This window comes from Carassius gibelio, chromosome B7, assembly GCF_023724105.1.
Source record: "Carassius gibelio isolate Cgi1373 ecotype wild population from Czech Republic chromosome B7, carGib1.2-hapl.c, whole genome shotgun sequence".
NCBI classification, from domain to species: Eukaryota; Metazoa; Chordata; class Actinopteri; order Cypriniformes; family Cyprinidae; genus Carassius; species Carassius gibelio.
Genome location: NC_068402.1, coordinates 2901736 through 2927044, shown reverse-complemented (window position 1 = coordinate 2927044; position 25309 = coordinate 2901736). Strand labels below are relative to the sequence as shown.

Genomic DNA, 25309 nt, shown 5'->3' with positions numbered 1-25309 from the left:
AGAAAAATGGTGTATGTGAGGATTTCCAGTCAGGATTTAGACCGTATCATAGTACTGAAACTGCTCTCCTTAGAGTTACAAATGATCTGCTCTTATCATCTGATCGTGGGTGTATCTCTCTATTAGTTTTATTGGATCTTAGTGCTGCGTTTGACACAATTGACCACAACATTCTTTTGCATAGACTTGAACACTTTGTTGACATCAGTGGAAGTGCAATAGAATGTTTTATTAAATTGTACTTATCTGACCACCATCAATTTGTAGCAGTGAATGAAGATGTATCAAATCGATCACAAGTGCAGTATGGAGTACCTCAAGGCTCAGTACTAGGGCCGCTACTCTTCATGATTTATATGTTACCCTTGGGAGATATCATCAGGAAACATGGTGTTAGCTTTCACTGTTATGCTGATGATCCTCAGCTCTCTGCGGCCCGGCAAAACATACCAATTTGAAAAACTAAAAGAAAGCATAGTAGATATAAAAAAATAAATTAAAAAAAAAAGGATAACAAGTTATTTTCTTACTGCTAAGTTCTGAAAACAGAAGTGTTAATTATAGTACATCTGCATTAATGACACACAATTATTTTCCTAATTAATGATGTACAGTTGCTTTGACACAATCTGTATATTTAAAAACACTATATACAGTAAGGTGACTTGACAAAATGATCTGGTTCTTTTTCAATTTGTTGTCAGTTCTGTTAGTTACTGTTTGAATATTCACAAACATTGTCATTTTGAGATCATATAAGGAAGTTAAAGTAATTAAACTGTTATAATATAGCGTGTCTATGTTCTTCTACATGCAAATATAGTCCAGCTCATGTGTACAGTAGCCTTCTCTGTGTCTTTTGTCTGTCCATTTTGGGAAGCGTGAATGCGCGAGACAGCAGATGGAAAACTGTGGCGCTTTAAGAGCTACAAACAGAGGAGCAAATGTCACTGGCGACCTTGGACTGGAAACCTGCCGGAGATACCAAGAGGCCACAGAGAGAGAGACAGAGAGAACATGCTCATGCAAAGACTCTATCAATGCAGGACTAATTAATGCAAAAAGTATTTGAATATTGGAAGCACACTTTCACTTCACCTAGATGGTTAAATGGCATCTATTAAAGAGATTTAGAAGTATTTAGAGGATGAATTAATTTATTTAATTATTTATTAGTATTATTTTTTATTATTATTCTTATTATTTTGATTCATCAAGCTCATAATGACTGTGACTATGTGATGAAATCAACCAATACGTAAATAAATATTATATAAATAAACATTTATATAAGATTTTATCCAGGGAAAATACTAATTATTTGCTATATTATTTTAATGACAATGCAAAAAATGTCAGTTTCGTTTTCTCATAAGCAAGATATAATTTCTTGTTTATTTTAGTTTTATGTTGAACTATGACATGCAAAATTATTAAATAATTGTTTTTTTGTTTGTTTTTTTAAAGACAATGAGACACAGACGTTTTTGTCAAACTATAATTTTATTTTTTAATTTTAATTCAGTTTACAACTTTACAGTCTCCTTTTACAATATAATTTTCACCGGGGGAAAAATACATCAAATAAAAAGGAAGAGAAGCATTAAGCAAATATGAAGAAATGTGAAATCTAAAATAGGCTGGAACGAGGAACAGACGCAGAATGTTAAAATCACTCATAAACATACTGCTGATAAATTGGGTAAATTGTGAATGTTCACACTCGGCTAATGAACTAATGATGATGGATTACGGGAAAGCTTTGTCTGCACTCATCTGACCTGAGTCACACTTGTGCGTCTGTCAGTGAATATTGCATCTGGAGACGGTTCAAATGAGTCACTGACTGAAATACTGCAGTGGTCTTTACAGCGAGCCAGTGTGAGACAAACAACAGCCCTTTCCACAGAGAACAGATCATGAGCGACACGATGAAGAGACAGGAACAGATTAAAGACGCAAGCAAGAGCAAAGAAAACTCTCACGAGATTATTTACACCAAAAAGAGTTTGTAAGAAGATTGACGCCTGCATAGATTCAGCCCACATGTGACAGTGGGCCTTTGGTCCTGATGTGCTTCTCTCCCACACACACACACACACACACACACACACACACACACACACACAGCATAGAGACTTAGATAACAGCTCTACTTCTGATGACTCTGAGAGGTTCGACAGACACGAGGAGCGATTCACTTCATGATGATGTGGTTCTGAGCTGTTCTTACTGATGTTCAATCAACATAAAAGACACTTTCCTCATGTTCCTCGTCTTTTTGTCCACGCTTTTAATCTTTCATTGAATTTTCTTCATCCCTGAAATGACTTTCTTTTACACTTGACATCAAGGCTGTCGAAGAGTTATTCAACTGCTTTCTGAAATCTTTAACCAGCATTAAATGACTTCACAATGAACTAAAGGTCATAGCAATAATGGCAGATGAGGGTGAACATGACCTTCCACACTCCAGGTCAAAAAACCTCTTCAGATGCACTAAACTCCTCACATCAAACTCTGATGAATGAGATCAAGTCCTGCTTTGAGGAGTAAAACAGATTGAGAATGCATTTCATGTTGACTTTAAAAACTGCAGAGAGAAATGCATTTATATTGAAATCTGATTAATCATAAAACAACAATGTTTCAAGTAGCACGAGCAGGGGTGTTACAATACTTAATTATACTTCAATAATATACTTAAATATCAATTTGGGAATACGTTCCTTGCTTGAGTGAGTTTGAAACTGCAACTCTTACTCTATCACTCTTCTGTAAGGGAGAAACTGCTCCACATTTCAAAGAAACAAGTACATAATTATTTAAATATTTCCTATTTTACAAAAATATAAGCCTATAGTGTGTTTATCTTGCTTAGCAGCTAAGCCAATCAAACTGAGCTCTCGTGCCTTTGTTATGAACAGCCAATGACATCATTTCAATGTGAAATGTAACTGAACACAACTGCAGTCATTTGTCCTTGTGAAGAGAGGCCTTACTTCATATATGTATATCTCTTTGTTAAACACAGTTAAATGTGGAAACATCTTTTTGACGCAGTATTCCCTCACATAAATACAGTATCAGTGCAGTTTTACACTCCTGATCACCTTGTGCTTTCAAATGTCTTTGGTGTCCAACAACTACAGGAGCCCATTTACACCACATAAGATAATGTCATAATTATGACATAAAAAGTTATAAATATGCCATACGAAGCTATTATTTTAAAAGAAATAAAGGCTTATTTTATCTCGTAATTTTTGTCATAGGTTTGACTTATCTCATACATGTGACCTATTATATCATAATTTTGACTTTTATCTCAAAATGATTTAGTTTGTCATGAATTTTTGTCATTATTTTAAATATTTCTTGATTATGATAATTTTTTATATTTATCTCATAATTGAATTGTTTTATATATTATCTCATAAATGTGAACAATTATAATTGTGACTCTTTATCTCATAATGACTTGGTATGATGTGATTTTTGTCATTATTTGACATTTTGTATCTCATGATAGACTCTGTGTTTGACATTTAGTTTTTTATCTCAAAACTATAAAATATGTATGTAATAAGTTATAATAAGAATGTCATATTTCTGGCGTTTTATATAATTATGACTTGGTGTCACACTTCTGATTTTATCTCATAATTATGTGTTTTTATCTCCTTATGACATGATGTGTCACAATTTCGACTTTTTATCTCATAATGATTTACCAAAGCTTTTTTCTTCATGTGGTTTCTATAGATGACACTGTATAAAAGGGTCTTTCACAGTAAACATAGACACAACTAAAAGAAATGAATCGATCTACACTGTGAAGAGGGTTAAGCAGTGATGCTCAAGGCAATGTCAAGTATCTGTGAGCGGCAGGAGGACAGACACGAGAACGATGATAATGGACACGGAGAGAGGCACGATGAGCAGATAACAGGACACAGAGAGAGAAAGAGGAACGGGGAACAGTGTCAGGAGCCATCGTCCACCGTGGGGTTTGTGGTCCGGGACGGTCTCTCGAGCAGCACAGCGACAGATTACCAGCGGACGCACCTGAGAAACACTCTCCTTCAAGACAGACACCATCAAACACAGAGGAATCCAGTCAATACTGAAATCTGTCTGCTTCCATAATGTGGTTCAAAACACTGGTTTAACTAGACATGTGCCCTTTACACAATATATAATATTAGTTTGTCTGGTCAGATGCCATGAGGCGACAGGATTCACCTCCAGGATGGTCCTGTTATGTGTGCGATGAGGACTGAGTCGTAGACTCCAGCGGTGCGTCCTGTGGCTCCGCCCACCATCGTCTTCGCTCTCCGTTGTGTCCTGCCGCGTGATTCGCTGACGCTTTCTCTTCCGGGAGCTGATTCGCTGGAGGGAGCCCACAATCTGGAGCCTGAACGAATCACAAAGCAGAAAGAAGCTGAAGAAGTGGACGCGGTGTTGTGTGTGAGTGTGTGTGTGTGTGTGTGTCAGTCACACACCTGCTGTCCGTGTCCTCGATGTCTGCGTCTGCATCGCTGTCTCCCTGAAGATGAGGCTGGACACACTCCTCCTGAAACAGGAGTCACACGTATGAACACACACACACACACACACACACACACACACAGACACATACACACTCACCTCTGTGCCGTAACCCTCTGAGTATCTGGTGATCATGGCTCTGTTACCGCACTGAACACACTTCACACTGGAGTCCTGATGATGACAGACAGAGACAGAGATGGATTCACAAACTAATCCCTGTACTGTGATCCATGTGTAGATCTTGCTCAGGCAAAGACAAACCAGATGATGAAATGGTGAAAATCCCATACATTTATATAAAAGGACAGACTGGATCAACATATAGAGACCAAAATCTTAGCTATTAATTCTTTTTTTTTATCATTACTGTTTATTATTATATACATTTTAAATATTTTAAAAGTTTACATTCACTAGCTTTCTCTACTATTTTTCTATTCTACTTGTTTTGTTTTTATTGTGTATTGTGTATAATTTATTTAATGAAAAATACAGTAAAAACTGTAAGAATTTCATTTTTTTTTTATTTTTAAATAATAATTTAATATGTGAATATAATAAAATGCTATTTATTTCTGTGTTCAAAACTATGTTTTTCAGCATCATGACTCCAATCACATGATCCTTCAGAAATCATCCAGATGTGATGATTTGCTGCTCAACATTTTATTATTATTTTATTTTTTATTAATTCAGTATTCTTCAATGTACAAAAGTTAAAAAAAATGGTATTTATTTACAATAGAAATCTTTAGTAACATAAAAAATACCTATACGTCACTTTTGATCAATGTAATGCATCAGTGATGAATAACAGTATTAATTTCTTTACTGATCCCAAATGTTGAATACTATCATACATATCTGCGCCATGCAGACTCACGTCCTGTGGGAGCTGATGTTCACACAAACACACTCCAGTGGTCCGTCCACAAGCCCCCGTGTCCTGCAGAGAGAGGAGAACATGTGCAGCTCCAGTAATGACACTCATAGCTTCAATCACAGCTTCATACCTGACAGTCATGGTCCGAGAACAGCCAGCGGGAAACCACGATCAAACAACAATAAAGTGCAAGTTGATCTTTATTGTCTGTCAGACTTATAAAATGGACATTAAAATAACAATTGTGAAGCACTGCACTGACAGTGATGACGTGACAAGTAAAAAATGGTTGCATCACTTCAAAGTGTATATATGTGTGTGTGTGTGTGTGTGTGTGTGTGTGTGTGTGTGTGTGTGTGTGTGCAAATAAATGCGTGATTCACTCCAGAAACTGCAATTGACAGTGATACAAGCACGGTACAAAAATATGGCATGTAAAAAAAAAAGGTGCGCAACTTTTCAATACTTTTATTTGTACAATTCCTTTCAAATTATATATATATATATATATATATATATATATATATATATATATATATATATATATGACGCCCCGAGCGCCCCGCGCGCTCGTTGCGTAATAGAGTCGCACATATTTTGTTCGCTCGAAGCGCGCAGATATTTCGCACGCATTTTTATTTTGCGAATACTTTACATTATATTTCGCAACATGTCCGCTTCATAGCTGAAACATTGGGTTGCTGTCAGTCATTTAAAGTCTTTTTAAACACGCGAAACGATCAACAAACTCAGAGTTGCGCGTGGAGTGAGCACGCGACGAGCGCGGCCGTTTGCGAACTTCTTAAAGCGCGCTCTCGCGACTTACCTTGTCTGGAAGATAAAACATCATCTCAATATTTTGCTTCCAGAGATATCATCTGACTGTTCGTTCGTAGACTTTGTTTTCAGTAATGTATTCAGAAATCAGGAGGGATCGTTGAAGGCGGAGGAGCTCGGTGTCTCGTGTTCGCTTGACATAGTTTCGGTGTCGCTCGCTCCTAGAATAATAACGGTGCAGTCCGCGGGAGCGCGCCTGCCATAGATAACTTTCCAGAGCGTGCGCGCTCCCGCGGCGGGATGTATGGCGTTTCGAAGGACCAATCGAATGTAGTCTGGAGGATGACATCTTCAGCTCCATCACTGGAAATACAAGGCTCAGATCCGTCTAACAAGATACGTCAAAGAATGCGTCCTCCTAACCATCTTTGGGAAAGATTTAAGCTTAATATTTCATATAGGCCATTCTGTTTAAAAGAAAAATTAACTTTTTTTTTTTTTTTTTTTGTATTTAAGATCATATCTGAAGGATTTTGAATTTTGAACAGAAAAATGGAGTGTATGATACAATTTTGTATATTTGATTTCCTTTGTTTTATACAGAAAACATAAATTTGAATGGTAAAGAGCATAGATGGAATTTACCTATCAAAATAAACATATGTAAGAAGAAGTGGTCTCAATGTAGTCCAAGTTTTTCACATTTAATTAATTAATTAAATGTAAATCTCTCAAACATTATCTCTCTCTATCTCTCAGACAACTAATGATAATTCGATCATATGTATAATTCCTCTTGTTCTTGTGGCATTGAATAATTAAAGCATAAAAACGGTTCAGAGCAGCGTTAACATGCATTATAATATTTCTAAAAGCCCCCTCAAATTATCCAGATTTCATCCAGAAGCTCTTCTCTCTTGGAATATTTGTTACTCACAGCTTCTCTCTTCCCACCTCCTTCATTTAGACTTACTTACGAATAATTCATGTTTATTTACAGTTTCCACATAAGTTTAGGGAAGTTAACACTTCGTCAGCTTGTCAAGCGTCATATTTGTTATGATTCTCCATCTGTGACAAACCCAAAATCTATTTTAGAAGGTGTTGAGCTCACTGAGAAAAATGCAATAACAAACATTTAGGTAATATTTTCCATTATTTTTACCCAGGAATTGAGAATATTGACTATTGAATATTGGATTTGTGTCATAATTTGTAACTTATCCTATTGGGATCAACCAGGAATCATGTAAGAATCAACAGGAGTCTAATGAATATTAAATAGCCTCACTGAAAATAGGAATTATGATTATTTTAAGAAGAAAGAGAGAGAGAGACCCATGTTTAAAACTAGTTGACTGGTTTGAAGTCCTTCATAATGAACAGCGTCTGACTGATTCTAATCAGAGGTCATTCCCGTCTGACAGAAGTCTGGGATTGCCTTCTAGAGCTAATTAAATGTCATTAAACACTATTATGGACAACATCCAGCCTGTGATAGCAATCAGTGTGTTACAAACAAACACAAACAGCTTCTGGAGACAGATCCTCATGAGACGTTATTAGTCTAACAGCCCAGCGATTAACACAAGAAATCCCCTCGCCATTCAGCGCTCGTTTATATTATTATTATTTATCAACTGTTACAGTGTTTATTCATATTTTGAATCAGCTCATGTTTTATATGTTTGGTTTTCATTTATTAGTTTTGGTGATTTTGTTATTGTCATTTTTATGTTTCAGTTTAGCTTTCATTTTATTTCAGGTTGCAGATAAAAGATCTTATTTTCTCTGCGTCAGTCCAAATGGTTGTTGGAAAGTCACTGAATCTACTGCACAAACAAATACATAAAAGAGCCATGTTGTCTCAAAAATAGCATGAAATCAAACTGCAAAGACTTCTGGGTGTGTTTACAAGAGCAGAACTGGGAAAGTGCTATGCATTAGTTCGACACAACCAGGTTCAGTTCCTAAAGCTGCTTGAGTTGAGCTCTTCAGTGCTTTTAGTTCATTTAGTTGACTTTTAGGAAAAGCAGATAGCAAGCAACTTCCAGTGTGCATCTGTGGGACAATTCCAGCAGTTTACGGTCCAGCAGATGAACATGCACACGATTTAAAGCATCATTATACTGAACTTTAATACTAAGAGGATTGTTTCGATCCTTGAGCATCGTGCATGAACAACTTAGACTGTATGATCAAAAACCATATGCAATCCCAGTCCCAGTGTGATCTGACTCTCAAGGGAATAAAGAGGGATGCCGTTATAACCTGGGAAAGCACGGGAGAGACTGAAAGAGAGCGCAAGGGTGTAGACAGAGAGATAGTGGAGCTGTGTGGACATAAGCAGTGATATAAACAGGGGATAAGGAAATGAAGGGAAAGGGCGCACCCTTTTAATAAACACCCAAACACACACACTCTTTTCTGTCTAGAAGACCCCTCATAACGTCTGGGACGCAGACCGAGAGTCACGTCTCTCTCACAGAAGGACTTCATTCACTGGACAGCTTCTGAAGCACTGCATGATCGGCTCTGAAGGATGCAAACCTCAACCGAGCACATCTGACATCCTCTGGTGCTCTTCACACGTAGACAAGCTCTTCGGTGTGAGCCATCATCACACAGACGCTGAAGAAGTTCAGCTCAATCTTACACCTGAAGCTGCAGAGGAGATTCTCAGACGAGCGGCACCATTAGAAACACCACCGTATCCTTCTGCACGCTCTTGATGGTCCTGTGAATGCATGCTTTTTGGTCACTTTCTGGAAATCGTGCTACAGCAAAGCGGTGGAGGAGTTGCATGTTCTTCATGATGCAACTGCGAGTGGACACTGATCGTTTTTATTGAGGTAAACCATTTCTGTTAAACTCACTGTGTTTATTTGGAGAAGAGAAAAAGCAAGGTTCACCACGCAAGCATCTTTTTGCACATGCATTTACTTTCCTCAAGTGCCTCAAGAGTAAATCTCCAAGAATATCCAATGAAAGAAGCCGAATCTTCTCTTCTCGACTCCTCCTGGTCCTCTCTTGTAAAACACGCCCCTCTGCTCCGCCTCAACGCCCTCGACTTCTCCGACCTGTGGGATGATGAGGATCTGGAGCTGGACAGCACTGATGAAGACTCCTCCCAAACATCGGCCAATCAGACTGCAGCCATACCCCTCGCCCCGCCCCCGCCCCCGCTGGCCCCGCCCCTCTCTGCAGCTAGCGAGTCTCCGTCAGGATGTCGTACTCTGAGGCTCCACTGGAGCGCGCTGCTGAGTCTGCCGTCTCTGCCGAGAGTGGGCCGCTTCGGGCTCCAGTCCATCTGGGCCGGTCTAGAACCAGTTCAGCTGGACACCAACAGACTGGAATACCTGTTTGAGAGCAAGCGCACCAGCAGCAGCGCCCTCTGCAGTCTGATGGGGGCACGACAGGTGAGGCTTCAATGGACCACATGAACATCACTGCCCCAATAAAATATTCTTGTTTCATCCTTATGTGTCAGTAAAGATTACGTACATCAGAGAATCATGATATTTCAGCAATGATCAGAACTGTTGCTGACAACACAATGGTACGAAAACCCCAAAAATAGAACTCGTGCTTTGGCAAGTTATACTTATGACTTTAAAAGTTGGGATTATTAGACAAAAACATTAAAAGCTATGACAAAATCATAATTATGAAATAGAAAAGTCGAAAAAATTACTTTAATAGTTAAGATTTTAAAAGTCTAAATTATGTAATGCAAGATGAAAAGTCATGATAAAAAAGTAAACATTATGAATTTAAAAGTCAAAATTATGACATAGTTGTGATTAGGAGATGAAAAGTCAGAACTATGAGCAGAGGTGAAGTGTTTGAGTGTTTTTCTTTAGAAAACTTTAATTCAGATGATAACATTGTACTTTTTTACTGCACTGCGTTTCATATTAAATATCATTTAATAGGCTACTTAATGGCATTGGAAATATATTACTTTCTTACTTGTACTCGAGTAAAAGTAACTCAAGAAAGTACTACATATTTTTACGTTCTTAAGTATTAAAAGTAAAACAACAACAACAACAACTTTAATTTATGAAATGAAGTGCAGTAAAAAGTATGACATTATGCTTTGGAATGAAGTGAAGTAAAGTTTTCCAAAGAAAAACACTCAGATACAGATACTTCACTACTGTCCATCTCTGACTACGACTTTAGAACTCGAAATTATGGCAAAATCAAAATTATGACATCAAAAGTCAAAATTGTACTTTATTGATTCGTGGAGTCTCCTTTGTTTTACCAGGATAGTCCAATTTGAGATAACATCTATACTCCCACAGAGTCCTGCCAAGATTATGACAGGAAAAGTGAATTATGAGAAATTATGACTTCTAATAATTTTGATTAAGTATGACATAATTTCGACTTTAACGTCAGAACTGCTGCTTATGTCACGATTATGACATTTAAAGTAAAAAAAATTAAATAAAATGGACTGTACGTGTCTGAAATGGACTTTTATAAACCAGTATACTTTATAAACCAGGAAACAAGCAGCTCTGACAGATGAATGTCTCTCTCTCTCTCTGTGCAGAAGCAGCCGTGTGTGTGTGTCCTGTGTGTGAAGCGCAGTAACATCATCACTATCGCTCTGAGCAGTCTTCCTCCGGCTCACCTGCTTCCTCCTGCCATACACAGCATGGACAACACCGTACTGGACAGAGAAGACCTCCAGGTGAGCTGTGCAGTCTGCAACCCTTCACTAACACATGTGACAGCAGCATGAGTGTTTGACTGACGTTACTGTGTCCAGAGGTTACAGATGCTGGTTCCCACTGAAGAGGAGCTGAATCTGATCAAGGAGGCGAAGGCTCGGGCCCCGCGCTCTCCTCTGGGCCCCGCAGAGCAGTGTCTCCTGATCCTGGGCAGCGTTCCTCATCTGAGCGTCAGACTGCAGCTCTGGGCCTTCTCTCTGGACCACGACACACTGGAGAGAGTGAGGACTTACATTGCTTTTATCAGTGCTAGCTCTCAGCAATGCTGAAACTGATTTCCTCGCAACAATATAGTAACACACATTGGTGCTATTCTATAGATATATCGTTGTTATATCGCATTATCATACCAAACATAACATTATTCTCATAACTTTTTTTTAAACGTAACATGAAAATGTACAGAAATTAGATCAGGGATTGTTTTGACAACATTGTCATCTGCGAAACCTTTCAAAAATCAGTTTTTAGTACATTGTTGTCATGTAAACATCAAAGGGTCAAAGGGTGTGTTTGCTATCATTGTTCCAGTTCCAGAAAAAAAAAAAAAAAAAAAAAAAAAAAAAACTATCCAAAATCCTCTCTTTGCAAACCTATTTTATGTTTTTGCAATTCATATAAGTTTTACAAGAAAATACTATATCAGTCTTTCAGTCTTAAAAAAAATAATAATAATAATAATGTGTTGTTTGTTGAAACTTTCTAGCAATTTCTTATAGATAATAATTTCAAAGTAAAACCAACACTATTTTTTTTTTTTAATTGTGGCAAATTGGTATGAACTCGTATCTCATGTGTACTCATCTTTTACTCACAGTTGGGTTTTCCAATAAAATCACGTTATAATAATTAATTAAATTAATTTTACATTTTAAAAATGTAATTGTTAGATAATCGTTTCAAAGAAAATCCAACACTATTATATATATATATATATATATATATATATATATATATATATATATTTTTTTTCATTGTAGTTAATTTTTTTCATGAATTCGTATGATCTCATTCATGCACATCTTTTACTGACAGGGTTTTCCATTAAAATCACATTATACAAATTAACAAAAAAATCACCACCATATTTTCATGAACTCAACTGTATGAGTCAAATCTGTGCTGGAAAACTGGTTTTAATTCATATTATGAAAAAAAAAAAAATAATGAACTAAGATAAAGCAATGAACTGATGGCGAATGATCTGAGCTGCTGTTTTCTGTCATGTCTGGTCATTAGAAGTGTTTGTAATGAGCTCTTCCTTCGCATCCCAACAGGAAATCGCTGAGCCGCTCTTCCACCTGAAGCTTGCCATGGAGCAGCTGGCGGCCAATCAGACGTTTCGCTGCATACTTGCGACTGTGCTGGCCGTCGGTAACTTTCTGAACGGCTGTAAGGTGAGGATGAGTGTGTGAAGATGTGTGCAGTCACACACACACGTCCCGCGTGATGCATGATGGTGTGTGTCTTCACAGGCCAAGGGCTTTGAGTTGAGTTACCTGGGCAAGCTCTCTCAGGTGAGAGACACACACGGCCGCCAGCCTCTGCTTCATCACGTTTGTGTGTTACTGCTCCAGCTTTACCCACAATCCTCTGATCTCTACTCCGACATCACTGCGGTCACTAAAGCCAGCAAGGTATGAGGCTATGTGTTTGGTACTTTTGTGCAAAACTCACATGAAAAAATACAACACTCTCAGAAAAACAGGTAGTCTCCGCGCCAGACGTCCAGATGTTTGGGATGATGTCCGGTTAATCTGTATCATGCTTTTATTTTGAACTTGTCTTGTCTTTATCCGTCTCTTCCTGTCTCTGATAAACATTCACTCGCTGGCGGCTAGTGTGACTACACACAAGTGCAGACGAATCTCTCGCAGCTCGAATCGCTTTGCAAAGCATCCTGGGATCAACTCCGACTACTTGAGAAGGATGGGAAGAAGAAGAAAGGTGGAGGAAGGAAAGAGGAAGGTGGAGAAGAGGCGGCGCTCCATCAGAGGCTCACACAGTTTCTGAAGGACTGTGAGGAGAGACTGAAGGTGCTCCGAGCCGTTCACCGCAGAGTCATCAACAGGTAAAATCAAGCAGTTTCAGCATTGAATCAAGTTCCTCAAAATGATTGAGTGGTTATAGTTAATTTATTTAATACTATTTCATCTGACCACACTTGCAGTTACCAATAAGTGCAACACTTTACACGTCAAAGGTCATGAAATGTGCTCAGTTTGTTTTCTTTTTCCTTGCGTTCAGATTCCACTCGTTCCTGCTGTTCTTGGGTTATTCGCGCAGCATGGTGAGAGAAACGAGTGCGGAGGTGTTTTGTAAGACCGTCAGTGACTTCGCTCTGGAGTACAGAGCCACTCGCAGTGCTGTGCTTCAACAGAGGGAGAGAGAGAAGGAGAAGAAGAACAGCCAAAACACACCGAAACTCAGACCCAGACTCCAACAGAGCCCAGCTCACGTACGTCACAGCCACTGCTCACAAACTCTTTTTATTTACACCCTAGCTTCATTTATTTAAAAGTGACTGCACATTTGGTCACACTTTCTTTTAAGATCCAATTCTCACTATAAACCAAATTAACTAGGAGTTTTGCCTCAATAATGCCCCAACTTATTAATTGTTAGTAAGGTAGAGGTTTAGGCATTGGGTAGGCTTTTTAAATAATCCTTTATCCACCAAATGTACAAGTTCTAAACTGAAAAGTGTTCATATTTTGGAGAAAGCAAAGAGAACCAGATGTAGCCTACCATTTACATCCCATTTTCACCAAATTTGTCCATTTTAATTAAGAAGGTAGACGTAATGCTGGGTTGCTTTCTTTCACCGCAGGAGAATCAGGAGCAGGTGAAACTGGAAGAGGTTTTGAAGACTCCTGAAACACCGTCGACGTCATCTTTCCACTTTGACTTCACTCTTCCACGACAACGCAGCAAGACAAGCGACAAGAAAGGTAGTCTCTTCTAAATGTTACTACATCCTTTGGTTGCACTCAAATAAAATTGGAAAATATTCTCAAATATCAATGATTGATTTGTTGCAGGTTGTCCCTCCCGAAAGCTGAAGTGGTGATCTCCAGTCCTTATCTCAGCAAAGAGTGTAGCTCATTGTTGACACGTTAGCTTGTTAACTTTGATAATGGAAGAAAAACTTGAAATAACATTTTTTTTTTTTTTTAATGTTGGTAAGTTAGCAGCTGTCACAAATATTTGTAACTTTTTTGGTTTTGAGTCAAAAGCAGAGATTTTGCATGTTAAATCTTTGCTGTTCATTAATTGTTTTGTTTCATTATTATAATGCTTAATGTTTGCTGAGAAACAGTGTGACAACTTACCCCATATATTGTGACCACATCCCAATGCTTGACTTGCTTACTTTGTGTTTTATATATAACATTAACGGTACCGTTGTATAAACTACAACAAACTGTCAACAGTTTAGCATTCTTCTTGCCATAATTTCCTGTAGTGATTTAGAATTTCAAATAAATTATGTTTATTGATAATATTGTGATTCGCATGAAATGATCAATGGCTTTGTTTCAAATATATTTTCAGTAACCTTCTTAGTTTAGTTTAGTTTATATTTTTTGATGTTTTTAGAAGCATGGCGGTAAACGGTAAAATCTCAAAGCACCATAGCTAATAACAACAGTTGTATAAAAATGTTATCTCCTAGTGTTTTTTTTTTATACAGATATTTCTACTAGCCTACATAGCAAAATTTGTTTACCTTAAATGGCAATTTACCATGTATTAATGTAGTTAATACAATGGTTTTGTACAGACCTTTAATTTCGGATTAAGTCGTTTGCTCTCTGAAGGAGGAGGACTGCTTTAACCAAATCTTTAATCCACCAATCAAACGAGCTCTTTATTTTAAAGAAGAACCACGTATAGGAAATTGACGCGTAAATCCACCAATCAATGCCGTGCTGTTCCCCAGCGCGCTGTGATGTAGCCAATGATATTCGAGGATGTAGAGTGTGGGGCGGGGCTTGTTTCCAGTGCGTATTTGCGCGACGCCATTTCGTGCCTCGTCTGTTGGTCGGTGTCTGCTGCACGCGCTGGTACGGACTGTATCCACAAAACAGTACAGCACCGAATTTTAATCATTTTTAGTCTTAAACTCCCGGTGAGTATTTTGTTTCGAGAGATTTTTGTCACTTTTTTTGACTGACGTTGAACTATCTTTGGAGAATTTTTTGTGTTTTTATTTTTTACTTTTAATGCATTTTTCTGGTCGTTTTCTGCTGGGCTTTGGTGGCGTACATTTTGTGATGCCGTTGTAGAGCAGTGAAAAACATGTATGCTTTGAGAGGACCGAACGATTTTTATTTTATTTTTGAAAGTAGGAGTTATTTTTCACCCCATTTTTGCAGGACTAATACTGCTAGAGCAGCTGGTTTGTTTGATTTTTGGAGTTAATGTGGAGGAAATGTCTCTTATGGACCGGTGGTTGTGTTTTCAAGATGGGCTCGTTTTTCCCTCCATGTTCAGGATTCAGAATATAAACGCGTTTTAAGGCCATTTTTAACATGAAAGACTGTTTTTCCCAACACGAGTAGACTGTTTTTATTCGGTTGTAGACATTTGGACTGAGTTTACCATTATTTGGGTTATTTTTGCTCTTATTTTCGAGGGTCGTTGAGTTCCAGTCGGAATCGTGTCCATTGATTTTTGCAGGCTTTGAATTCTGTCTCGGCACTTTTAATGGACTGAAAAAAAAAAACACGTTTTCTGTCTCATGCAATAATTCAGATCAATGCATGGACCATGTAACAATTAAAATGTGCACCCAAAATCATGTAAATGGGAATCTTTCCATTAAAAGTACATCAAGATTGTTGAATTGAACTGGTTGCATTAATATTAAATAAATGTCTGAAGAAGGCCCAGTGGGCCAAAGACAAAATTACTGCCTTAACTCAATTGCCCCCATGCTCTACCTGTTCAGATTAATATCCTATGTGTATGTAATCCAGAAGTTAGCCCATGAAGCTCTTCTAGTTGTTTCGTAATGTCTCGAAGAATTGAGAATGATGATAATGCCCCCTCCTCCCAAACAAACATCGCTAATGTGTCTTGAACAGTATTTCCAATGCAATTTCACATTAGAAAGTGGTTTAAATTTGCTTTGTCTTTCTGTGCTTGGTATAGAAAATACAAATATTGTTTTGTCTTCACTAAATTGGTATCTGCTATTTGAAATGCACCAAATCACGTTCCTCACTAGGCACACATCAGGGTTATATTTCAACTATAGTAAATTAAGATATTGAGTATCTAACCAACTTATTCACCACTTTAATCACTACTTTCAATATAGAATGCAGGGGGGGGGGGTGTATATAAATATGTACATTTTGTTATTGACTTTTACGCCATAAGTATGTACAGTAAGACTGGACATTAATTTCCATTTTAATCTACAAAGCAGTAGAATGCAACATCACTACATCTGTAGTATGAACAGGGTTTAATGCCATGAGTGATCCAGTGTCTTTGCATTGCAATGTCCTTTTGTGTGTGAATTTGATTTGTCTCAAAATACGCCGGCCACAATTTGGGAAACCCTGGTCGAGACTGAACCCTGCATTGCTGATATTAATACCTTTGCATTCAACACACACATTCAGCTCTTTAGTCACACTCCTATTCCCAAGTCCATATTTTACACCAAATCTGTCTTTAGAAACATTAGTCCTATCATGGAGATTTCAGGTCTCGAAATTCTAAAGATCTCAGTTCAACAAACAAAAACAAACAAAACAAAAAAACTCTCCCTGCTTTAGGGAGCTAAAGATGTTAATTTCTGATTTTATTCATTTTGCTTTTTTTGTTTTTGAGGCAGCATTTTTGAGCCACATCAATCTGTAAGTTGTTTTTCTTTTGTTCTCCACTTCCGCTCCCATCTTCCTGAAAAGTGTGTTATTCAGATTAGCCTCCCATTTGCTGTGTAGCCTTTACCACCTACTTCTGTCATTTTTAAAACTGCTGTAGAGTAACAGATCAACTTTATTAGTCGTCTTGTGGATTTGATTTACTTTACAATTAGAAACACGTTAATTGTCTAAAGAAACTTGAGCAAACCGGTCAGCAGAACACTAAACCACACGCTTCAGAGGCGTAACATTCACAGACACATCACATTTTGCTAAACACTGAGGTCTAGCTTTATAATAATTTAATATCTACTACACTAGTCAACATTTGAAATGGATCAAAACCTTTCATAAGTTCTCCTAAAACCTGAAACCAAAATGGGTTCACTTTATTTGATCCACTTTAAATGTTGACTGCCACTATTTTTTCTTTTCTTTTTTTACTTTGTCATTTAAACACCTTTTCTGTCCTTCTGGATAAGTGTAAACAAATCTTCATCTTGCCATGTGAAATTAGTTGTTAGCAAGAATAAACATCTAAATTTCATATTAAAACTTATGTTTTCCCATCAAATGGCATTAATGTGTTCTAAACCACCCACATTCTACTGGCAGTGGTGAAAACAATGCTAACTGCAACACAATTTGGTCTTGATTTATAGAATAATTCTGTACAGCTGAAATATTGATGTAGTTATAAGTTGTTATAATTTGAAGCAAAGGTAGCTGCTATTGTTAAATTTATGACGTTATAGATACATCCAGGGCCTAATTTTCCTTAAATGCATGTTTATTGTTCTGCTGTCTATAATAGTGCCTGGGGAGATTTTAATTTCACCTCTGACTCACTCTGTAATTGGTCCACAGTGACCGTTTCACCCTCTTTGATCCCTATAAAGTGATAATTTCCTACAGATATTAATCTTTTTGTTCAGCTATGATGCAGACTTAATGGTGCATCTTAAGCTTTGCCGAAAGGCATCGTTTGATAGTCCTTTTTAATCTGTTGGTGGCAATGTGAATTTTTTCTTTTTCATTAGCACAGGATATGCTTGTCACATGACTGGGAAACATCACTCTTTTTGACTCTTTGAAAGGAAATATAGGGATCATGTGACATTGAGCGGGTTTATCTAACATTACGGTGACATGGCTGCTCTTTTTTTCACTTGGGTTATTTGTGTGGATTTAATGTGCACCAACCACTGGGTGGCAGCATCCAAACACTAGACTGCTTGTTTGTCCTTGGGAAAGTGTTGAGATTGGTGCGGTGGGTTACATCACCCACCCACGCAGTACGACCTTCTCCCACAATGCACTGCTGAGCAGCAGCTCAACGGTGTCCAATAACAACCCTCTTCTCTCCAACAGAATCAGGCAGACAGACGACTCGACCTGAAATACAGACAGAATGGAGTGAGTTCTGACTATTCAACCCCCAACATCCCCCTCAGAACACTTAAATATCTCAATGTGCACATCATGTGGAGGTCAGGTTGCTTAGTGTCCCAAAAGTGCCCCAAAACACCAACCAGTCCGGCTCAAACATACCAGTTTACCTTTTAAAAGTGTAGTAAGCACAGACCGTGATCCACACACACACACACACACAAACATATACATTTCCCTCAGTAAATTCACCGTTCAGTGCATTTCTTCCCATTTGACTCTGTCAAACCCATAAACCAATACTATAAGGCCTCTTTATTTAAACTTAAATGCAGCAGGCGTTTAGTTTCACTTTCACATTTTAGTTTGCATGTGTGATGTCTCAGCAGGTCATACATTACCACATTACCCGCTCAGTATTGGTTTATACAGATACGAACGCTGTCCCCTGTGGGGCATTTGACCAACAAACTGCCCAAGACTACCACATACACACCTGTCTAGTTCATAGAGGGAATCTCTTGATTTTAAATGTGTAGCGATGCACATTAGCACAGGGAAGCTTCATATGACTGCTGTGTCTCTTACTTTAAACATATGAGTTGATATAACTTATGAAATTAATGTTAACTATTTTAGTTTGATTGTTAGGAACTGTATATCTTCATGTTTGCTATTCACAAGCATTGTTCTTGGTAATGTTCATAGTAGTGGAGCAATTGGAAATGTTTAAGTATTGATCAGGGCTGTAAACTTCATGTGGTTCCCTTTTTAAACCGAGAAAGACCACGTGAAACCAAAAATGACCCCATTTACTTTCATATTAGTCTTATTGCAAGTAATTAATCAGTAAATGCTATTTTGAAAGAAAAACGGGTTGCAAATACGTTGATTTTAGATTTCCAGAATGAATCTGGTCTCACTAGCTGTTTCCATCCATGTATTTTTTTTATGCAAATTCAGATATTGCTTAACGTCACATGCATGCAAAATCTTAAAATACACTTTTATAAGTTGTGCGCATGGCCTCCAAAAGAAATGCATTTACCGGACAAATCCCTTGATGCACAATTAAAAACAGATCACAGGATTGGATAACCGTGATTACCAGTGGACCAATCACATTACACACCATCTAAAATGTATAGTAATTCTGAAATGGCTGTGCAAAGTATGTCATCAAAATAATTTGGTGTATTTACATCCTAAAACTGTTTCAAACCTTTGAATTCCTGCACATTAGGTCAAGTTACATGGCAGTGATTGTTATTACATTCCATCTGCTGTATTTGCACCAGCGTCCATTTTTATTATGGATATATTTGACCAGTTTACCGTGAAGTGAAGATTCTGATGTCTTGAACATATGGAAAGGAAACTGCTTAATTTGCAAATGGTTCACGTGATGCTCCATTTTAGGTTAAATTAGCAACTTTGGATGGAAATGTAGTTATGGAGGCCAGTGATATCGTTATCGGCGCTAATTTCTCATTTGTTCTTCCTGTCTCTGTCGATCTTCTGCACCCCTCTATTCCTCTCTTTTCACCCAGACATTCCCCAACCACCAGCAGCCTGATGGCCAGCAACGTCACCAACAAGAACGATCCGCGTTCACTGAACTCCCGGGTCTTCATCGGGAACCTCAACACCATGCTGGTGACCAAGGCTGATGTGGAGGCCATCTTCAGTAAGTACGGGAAGATCGTGGGTTGCTCTGTGCACAAAGGTTTCGCCTTCGTCCAGTACGCCAACGAGAGGAACGCCAGAGCCGCAGTCGCTGGTGAAGATGGGCGGATGATCGTCGGACAGGTGCTCGGTAAGTAGTGTGATGTCCACTGCGAAGATCTCGTTGATGCAGGTCTATGTAGATTCATTTCTTACCTTCGTTTTCCAAGGTTGTTTCGATTGTTTAAAGGTCAACACACTTGGCGTCCATACTTGCAATGCCTCCAAACATGCAAGACCAACTCGTTCTACTTGGATGGGGAAATACTAAAATCTGCTGACCAGACTGAATATTTAAATGGCATATTTCAAATTGGCACCTAATTTGTGCATTCGTAATCCCAAGCATAGGTCTGTTTCGTAGTAAGATTATAATGGCAGTTGAAATGACTTACCCAATGGGTGATTGGCCATTTTATTAAGAAGGCGAGACTTTTATACTTTCTTCCATTCATGGTAATGAGAGAATTGTCTTTGTATATGTGATGGTCTTGGTTAATCTCACATAACCTGTCAAGAATTTTTTTTCCACCAAAAATCTAAAGAATAAGGAATTACTTTTTGCTTAAATCAAGGTTTGTTTTTGTAGTGTCACAATTTTTATGACAGCTTATGCTTTCAATCAAATTCTCATTATTACAGTGTGAGAATACAATTATTATATTAATAAGCGTACGCACAGTGCAAAAACAGTCATGATCTTAAATCTGTCATTTATTTTATGCAAAATGTATTCAGTTGTGACCTTGATGTGTTTTGCAATATTTAGCCTGATATGGATAGTGGAGAGGGAAACATTTCTGCCTAATATCTTTAATTTGACATGGTCTTAACTCAAAGTTGAAGCTCAAAGAAAATCCAGTCGTATTGCAATCTTGTGCCCCAAACTGGTAAATACAGCATTATTTGTAGGGATTGTTAACCTTCAGTTGCTCGAGGGTGATTGGTCCTCTAAGAAATATTCTGTAAGTTTTAGGATGACTTAAGATACAGGCTTGTTCATGAGCACCATTTTTTTATTATTCATTTTCAAGATGCTTTCATCCAATTTCGTGAATACTAAGTGACGTTCTTTTTTCTTCATGTGTGTTCAATCTTTCTGCTTTTTCAGATATAAATCTGGCTGGGGAGCCAAAGCCCCATCGGCCAAACACTACTAAGCGGTCTGCAGGAGATATGTACAGGTTTGTATTCAATGTACATATATGTAAAAAAAAGTGTGTAAGTATTTTTCCCCCTGTTCATTCTTTAATTGCTTTCTCCTCCAACAGTCCTTCATTTGATCTGGACTATGACTTTCAGAGAGATTACTATGACAGGTGAGCTCACTTCCAGATTCACTGATCAAACGCTTTGCAAAGAGCTTTTTCTATAATTATTCATTAAAGGCTTTTAATGTCTGTCTGAACTGGGATTGCACGATTCCAGGATGGTGTGGTTTAATCTGAGCGTGTGTTTTCAGGATGTACTCGTACCCGTCTCGTGTCCCCCCTCCTCCTCCTCCTCCGCTCTCACGGCCGGTGATTCCCTCCAAACGAGCGCGAGTGAGCGTGAGCGGTGGCAGCCGCAGGACCAAGAGCAGCTTCTCCTCTAAGAGCAGCCAGCGCACGTCCCGCACCAGTGAGGAGCAGTTTTTCTCCATTTTATACATCTTCGTTTTTGTGAAAGAGACTTCTTTCACAAATGTCACGATCTTATCAGCAAACTTTTGAACCGTAGTGTACATCTGGACTAATAAGCACCTCAATGTCTGAGATGTTTAGCAAGCACAGTTTATATTCCTGTTTGTGTGCAGTGAGAGTTGATGATCTACAGACCATTAAGAAGGAGCTGACTCAGATTAAACACAAAGTGGACTATCTGCTGGAGAGCCTGGAGCGCATGGAGAGAGACCACAGCAAGAAATCAGGTACATGCCACACAGACCCTACAACCGCACAAAACCAGTAAAACTAGTCATTTCTAATCAGTCTCTCCTCACATTTCTGCACAGAGGTGAAGAGCTCTAAACCAGATGAAGTCTCACCACAGCACTCCAGCAGCAAGAAAGAGCGCGAGAGCTCAGAAATGAATGACTATGAGGACGAGGGAGACCTGCTGGAGGAAGAGGAGGTGAGCAAAAGACATGCAACAGAGTCAGAAATCATGCATCCACTCGCTCGTATTCACCCGTCACTTCTGGTTTGTGTAGATCAAGAGTCGAGGAAGGGAGGATGATGATGATGAAGAAGAGGAAGGTGAGCAGGAGGAAGGAGAGGACGATGGGGACAGCGCCAACGGAGACCATTCTTAAACACTGCAGACACAGACACACATGCATGCTCACCGTGAGATGTAGAGTAGATCCTCTGACCTTCAACGCACACTTAGTTTTATTTTAGAAGTCCAGAGCAATAACTAAGACTCTGTGGATCATGAAAATGACACTTTTTAGAGAAGCCGTGTAAACCCCTGACTCGAGCCAGCTTTCCATGAGATTTTGTATTTCTTGAATTTAAAACGGTTGAATGCTTTGGATTGAGAAAATACTTTAGATCGCATTGAAATAAATCTCCTTCATTGGTGTGACATTGAACAAGTTTGCTGACAAGCTGTTTTAAAGACTGGGAACCCAACAGCTCGATTGTGTTTGTGGAAATTTGGAGGATGAACCACTTAGAAGTGCTACGATCGGATTTGACCAAACTATCAGTTATAAGTTGTGCTCAGATGAAGGTTAAAGCAAAAATAAGTTACCAGTTTCATAACTTTTCAACCCCTAAGGCTAGCTCAGTATTTGTCAATGATAATTACCATCCTGAACGACTAATGTGGGTTTACAGTGTGGTTTAGTGATTGACACGTTGATGAGCCAATCAGAATGCATCAAATTTGGACATTAGAGCTCTTAAAGAGACACTAACTTGTACGTTCAAGCTTGCTTATTGGTTTGCACCAACCGTACGCTGCCAATATAAACACATTGGATTGTCAAGCCATTCCTTTCCCACTTCTGGCAGGTTCAGGTTCTTCTTCTCTGGTGTTTTTAAAGTCTTAGTCTGCTGCATGACTTACGGTGGCGATAATGGTGGCTGGAATTCGGGAACATTCTGCCATGTTCTCGAGGTCATTCACTCTTTAAAACAGCCTGTGCAGATTGAAATTGCACAGATGCGCTCAAATACGTCTGTCTTCACCAATGCTTTCCATGATTCTTCTGGTTGTGAGACCCTTCTGTGCTGATTTCTGATCTTAAACGCTTGTTGTCGCCGTCTACTCCTACACATACTAGACTCTCATAAGAGTCTCACATGGTTTCCCAAAGCTCTTGGCAGACTAAAGTCCCCAAACCCTAACAAACTGAACCCAATTGTTCTTATGTGTGCGCTGGTTCAGCCACAGCAGTGCTCTTCTAGGACTTGTTTTGGGAATAAATGTAAAGTTACTCATCCTGACCAGTGGGTGGCAGTGTGGCCCCGTTCTGTTATTTAACCTCACAGAAATACTGTTTGTTTGATTGAACTGTTTTATATTCTGTATGTGGGCACTGAGTGTGTGAGAATAAGTTTGGATTGTACAGTCAACGTAATTTTACCCGTGCGTTTGTATCTGTGTGCAGTGACACTAAGAGCTGAGTTTGCTTCTGGTAAATACTACATGTGTTTGTAGCCATTTTGTTTCTATTTGTTTTGTTTGTCTTCTGTTTGGTGTGTGTTATAAGTTTCAATAAAACTACAAATGTTCATGAGACGTTGGCTCTTACTGTAAGAATCTGGAACAACTGCTATATGATGATGAACTACTTTAATGCTTTTTATTTTCCAAAGAGTAGCCGTGAAGTGTTTAATTATGCTTGCATCCTTACAAGTTGAGACGGTCTCATCAAATGCCTTTCTGCAAAACGATTTCCTTCACTTTAATAAACTAATTAACAGAAACCCTGATTAATTGGAGTCGTTCAACAGCCTTCAACAGTCGCTGCACTGCATTCAATCAGTTTCTGAATGGTGCTTGTATTACCGCTGTTTTTCACTGATGTTTTTAGGGCTGTTATATTTCAATAGAGATATCTGCTGTAAATTTGCGTTGCTGTCGTCCACAATGAAATCTCATTATTTTTAGGCCTGTAGCAAATGTTCGGAAGTGTTTCAGTTTAGCTTCTCCAACGAGTCTCATCTTTTCTTTTTTTTTGATTTTCTTGAGAACTCTGAATGTTGCATGCTGTTGAATGTTTATTGATGATGTGCGATGTATAATAGGGTTTAGACAAGCGGGTACAGACAAGTCTCCTTTTTTTTTTTTTTTTTTGGCCTTTCAGATTCATCTTCTGCATTCATCTCTCGATCTGTCTGTTGCTGCAAAATTAGAGGACTTGTTAAAACACAACCTAAACTGCTCGAAACATTTTCTGTTTAGGCCCTGGGAGTGTAATGACTGGATGATTTAGAGGTTGAGCACTGATCGAGTCCTTTACTTGTTGGGTAAATCTACATTTTTCTGTGAAATAAGTCTAAGTAATCTAACTTGAGCTGGGTGGTATATCGAGATCACAATACAATATGTGGAGAATGATGATAAACTTGTGATGTGGATTAATCTAACAGCTGATCACCAGCAGCAGTCAGTCAGTGTCGCTGTATATTCTGTGTTTCTCTGTGACTTCTGTCTAATCGTCTTAAACAAACATGACGCTCACAAGTATTTCAGTATCTGTGTCCCGATATGAGGACATGCACTTCATCTCCAGAGATGCTTCACCAGTTTTACGCAGTTTCCTTTGAGGGGAATCAAAAAATAAAAACTACCGTCAAATAAACTCTGAAACTGGAAGACTTGGATGACAACCTGTTAATATAAAAGCCTGGTTTAACTTGAAGAAATTATGACAGGATTCAGAAACTTACATCGCGATAAATATCAGTATTATATAATGGGAAATAAAATAGCCTTTTGTGATATTTGTAGCCATATCGCTCAGCCCCGCTGTATACATCGTTCTGTTTCATTAGTTGATTTGTCTCCTGGTTTTACTTTATTTCATCAGAAGTTTTTTGAACCGAGGACAGAATGATTTGATTTTGGTCATTGCATGTTCTTCTGTGACCTTCAGACAGATCTCAGGAACCTGAGCAACGTGAAACAGACTCGTATGAAATAACCTCTGTTCAATTTAATTAAAGGGGGATTATTTCAAACAAATGAAATGACTCGGTGCCATTATTCTGGAGCTTTGGAGGCGGACAGATGCAGGAACAATCAAATGAATTGAATTTGTGACACATCTGTTCGGTTTCAAACACAGCGAGTGAACGAGGACCGATGAGATGAAGATGAAGACAACGATTACTGCACAAGCATGCCACAGATGGCAG

At 38.4% G+C, this 25309-nt stretch overlaps 3 protein-coding genes across 10 annotated transcripts; 2 read left to right on the top strand and 1 right to left on the bottom strand.

Moving 5' to 3' along the window:
• Nucleotides 1–1492: 1492 nt before the first annotated feature.
• On the bottom strand, nucleotides 1493–6465 carry LOC127961182 (uncharacterized). 3 transcript variants are annotated; one of them, XM_052560172.1, is made up of 6 exons: nucleotides 6264–6465; nucleotides 5438–5500; nucleotides 4651–4725; nucleotides 4506–4576; nucleotides 4246–4417; nucleotides 1493–4083 (listed from the first exon to the last, which is right to left on the bottom strand). In XM_052560172.1, exons 1-6 carry the CDS (start codon nucleotides 6285–6287, stop codon nucleotides 3871–3873), a joined length of 618 nt encoding a protein of 205 aa, XP_052416132.1. In that variant the 5' UTR covers nucleotides 6288–6465; the 3' UTR covers nucleotides 1493–3870. The 3 variants fall into 3 exon arrangements, with proteins under 3 accessions (XP_052416132.1, XP_052416130.1, XP_052416131.1); XM_052560170.1 differs by lacking the exon at nucleotides 6264–6465 and adding an exon at nucleotides 5568–5747; XM_052560171.1 differs by lacking the exon at nucleotides 6264–6465 and having other exon boundaries at nucleotides 5438–5579.
• Nucleotides 6466–9198: 2733 nt separating this feature from the next.
• si:ch211-63p21.2 (FH1/FH2 domain-containing protein 1) lies at nucleotides 9199–14549 on the top strand. Its single transcript, XM_052561100.1, has 9 exons — nucleotides 9199–9633; nucleotides 10782–10922; nucleotides 11001–11183; nucleotides 12240–12359; nucleotides 12438–12599; nucleotides 12804–13033; nucleotides 13210–13420; nucleotides 13793–13913; nucleotides 14004–14549. The coding sequence occupies exons 1-9, from the start codon at nucleotides 9199–9201 to the stop codon at nucleotides 14030–14032; spliced, it is 1632 nt and encodes a 543-aa protein (XP_052417060.1). The 3' UTR covers nucleotides 14033–14549.
• Nucleotides 14550–14955: 406 nt separating this feature from the next.
• hnrnpc (heterogeneous nuclear ribonucleoprotein C) lies at nucleotides 14956–23685 on the top strand. Of its 6 annotated transcripts, XM_052561343.1 has the most exons (10): nucleotides 14958–15094; nucleotides 16814–16835; nucleotides 18216–18260; nucleotides 19784–20049; nucleotides 21070–21142; nucleotides 21230–21277; nucleotides 21421–21578; nucleotides 21754–21867; nucleotides 21952–22070; nucleotides 22150–23685. In XM_052561343.1, exons 3-10 carry the CDS (start codon nucleotides 18256–18258, stop codon nucleotides 22249–22251), a joined length of 885 nt encoding a protein of 294 aa, XP_052417303.1. In that variant the 5' UTR covers nucleotides 14958–15094; nucleotides 16814–16835; nucleotides 18216–18255; the 3' UTR covers nucleotides 22252–23685. The 6 variants fall into 6 exon arrangements, with proteins under 6 accessions (XP_052417300.1, XP_052417303.1, XP_052417301.1 ...); XM_052561340.1 differs by having other exon boundaries at nucleotides 14956–15094; nucleotides 21070–21277; XM_052561344.1 differs by lacking the exon at nucleotides 16814–16835 and having other exon boundaries at nucleotides 14968–15094.
• Nucleotides 23686–25309: the final 1624 nt, after the last annotated feature.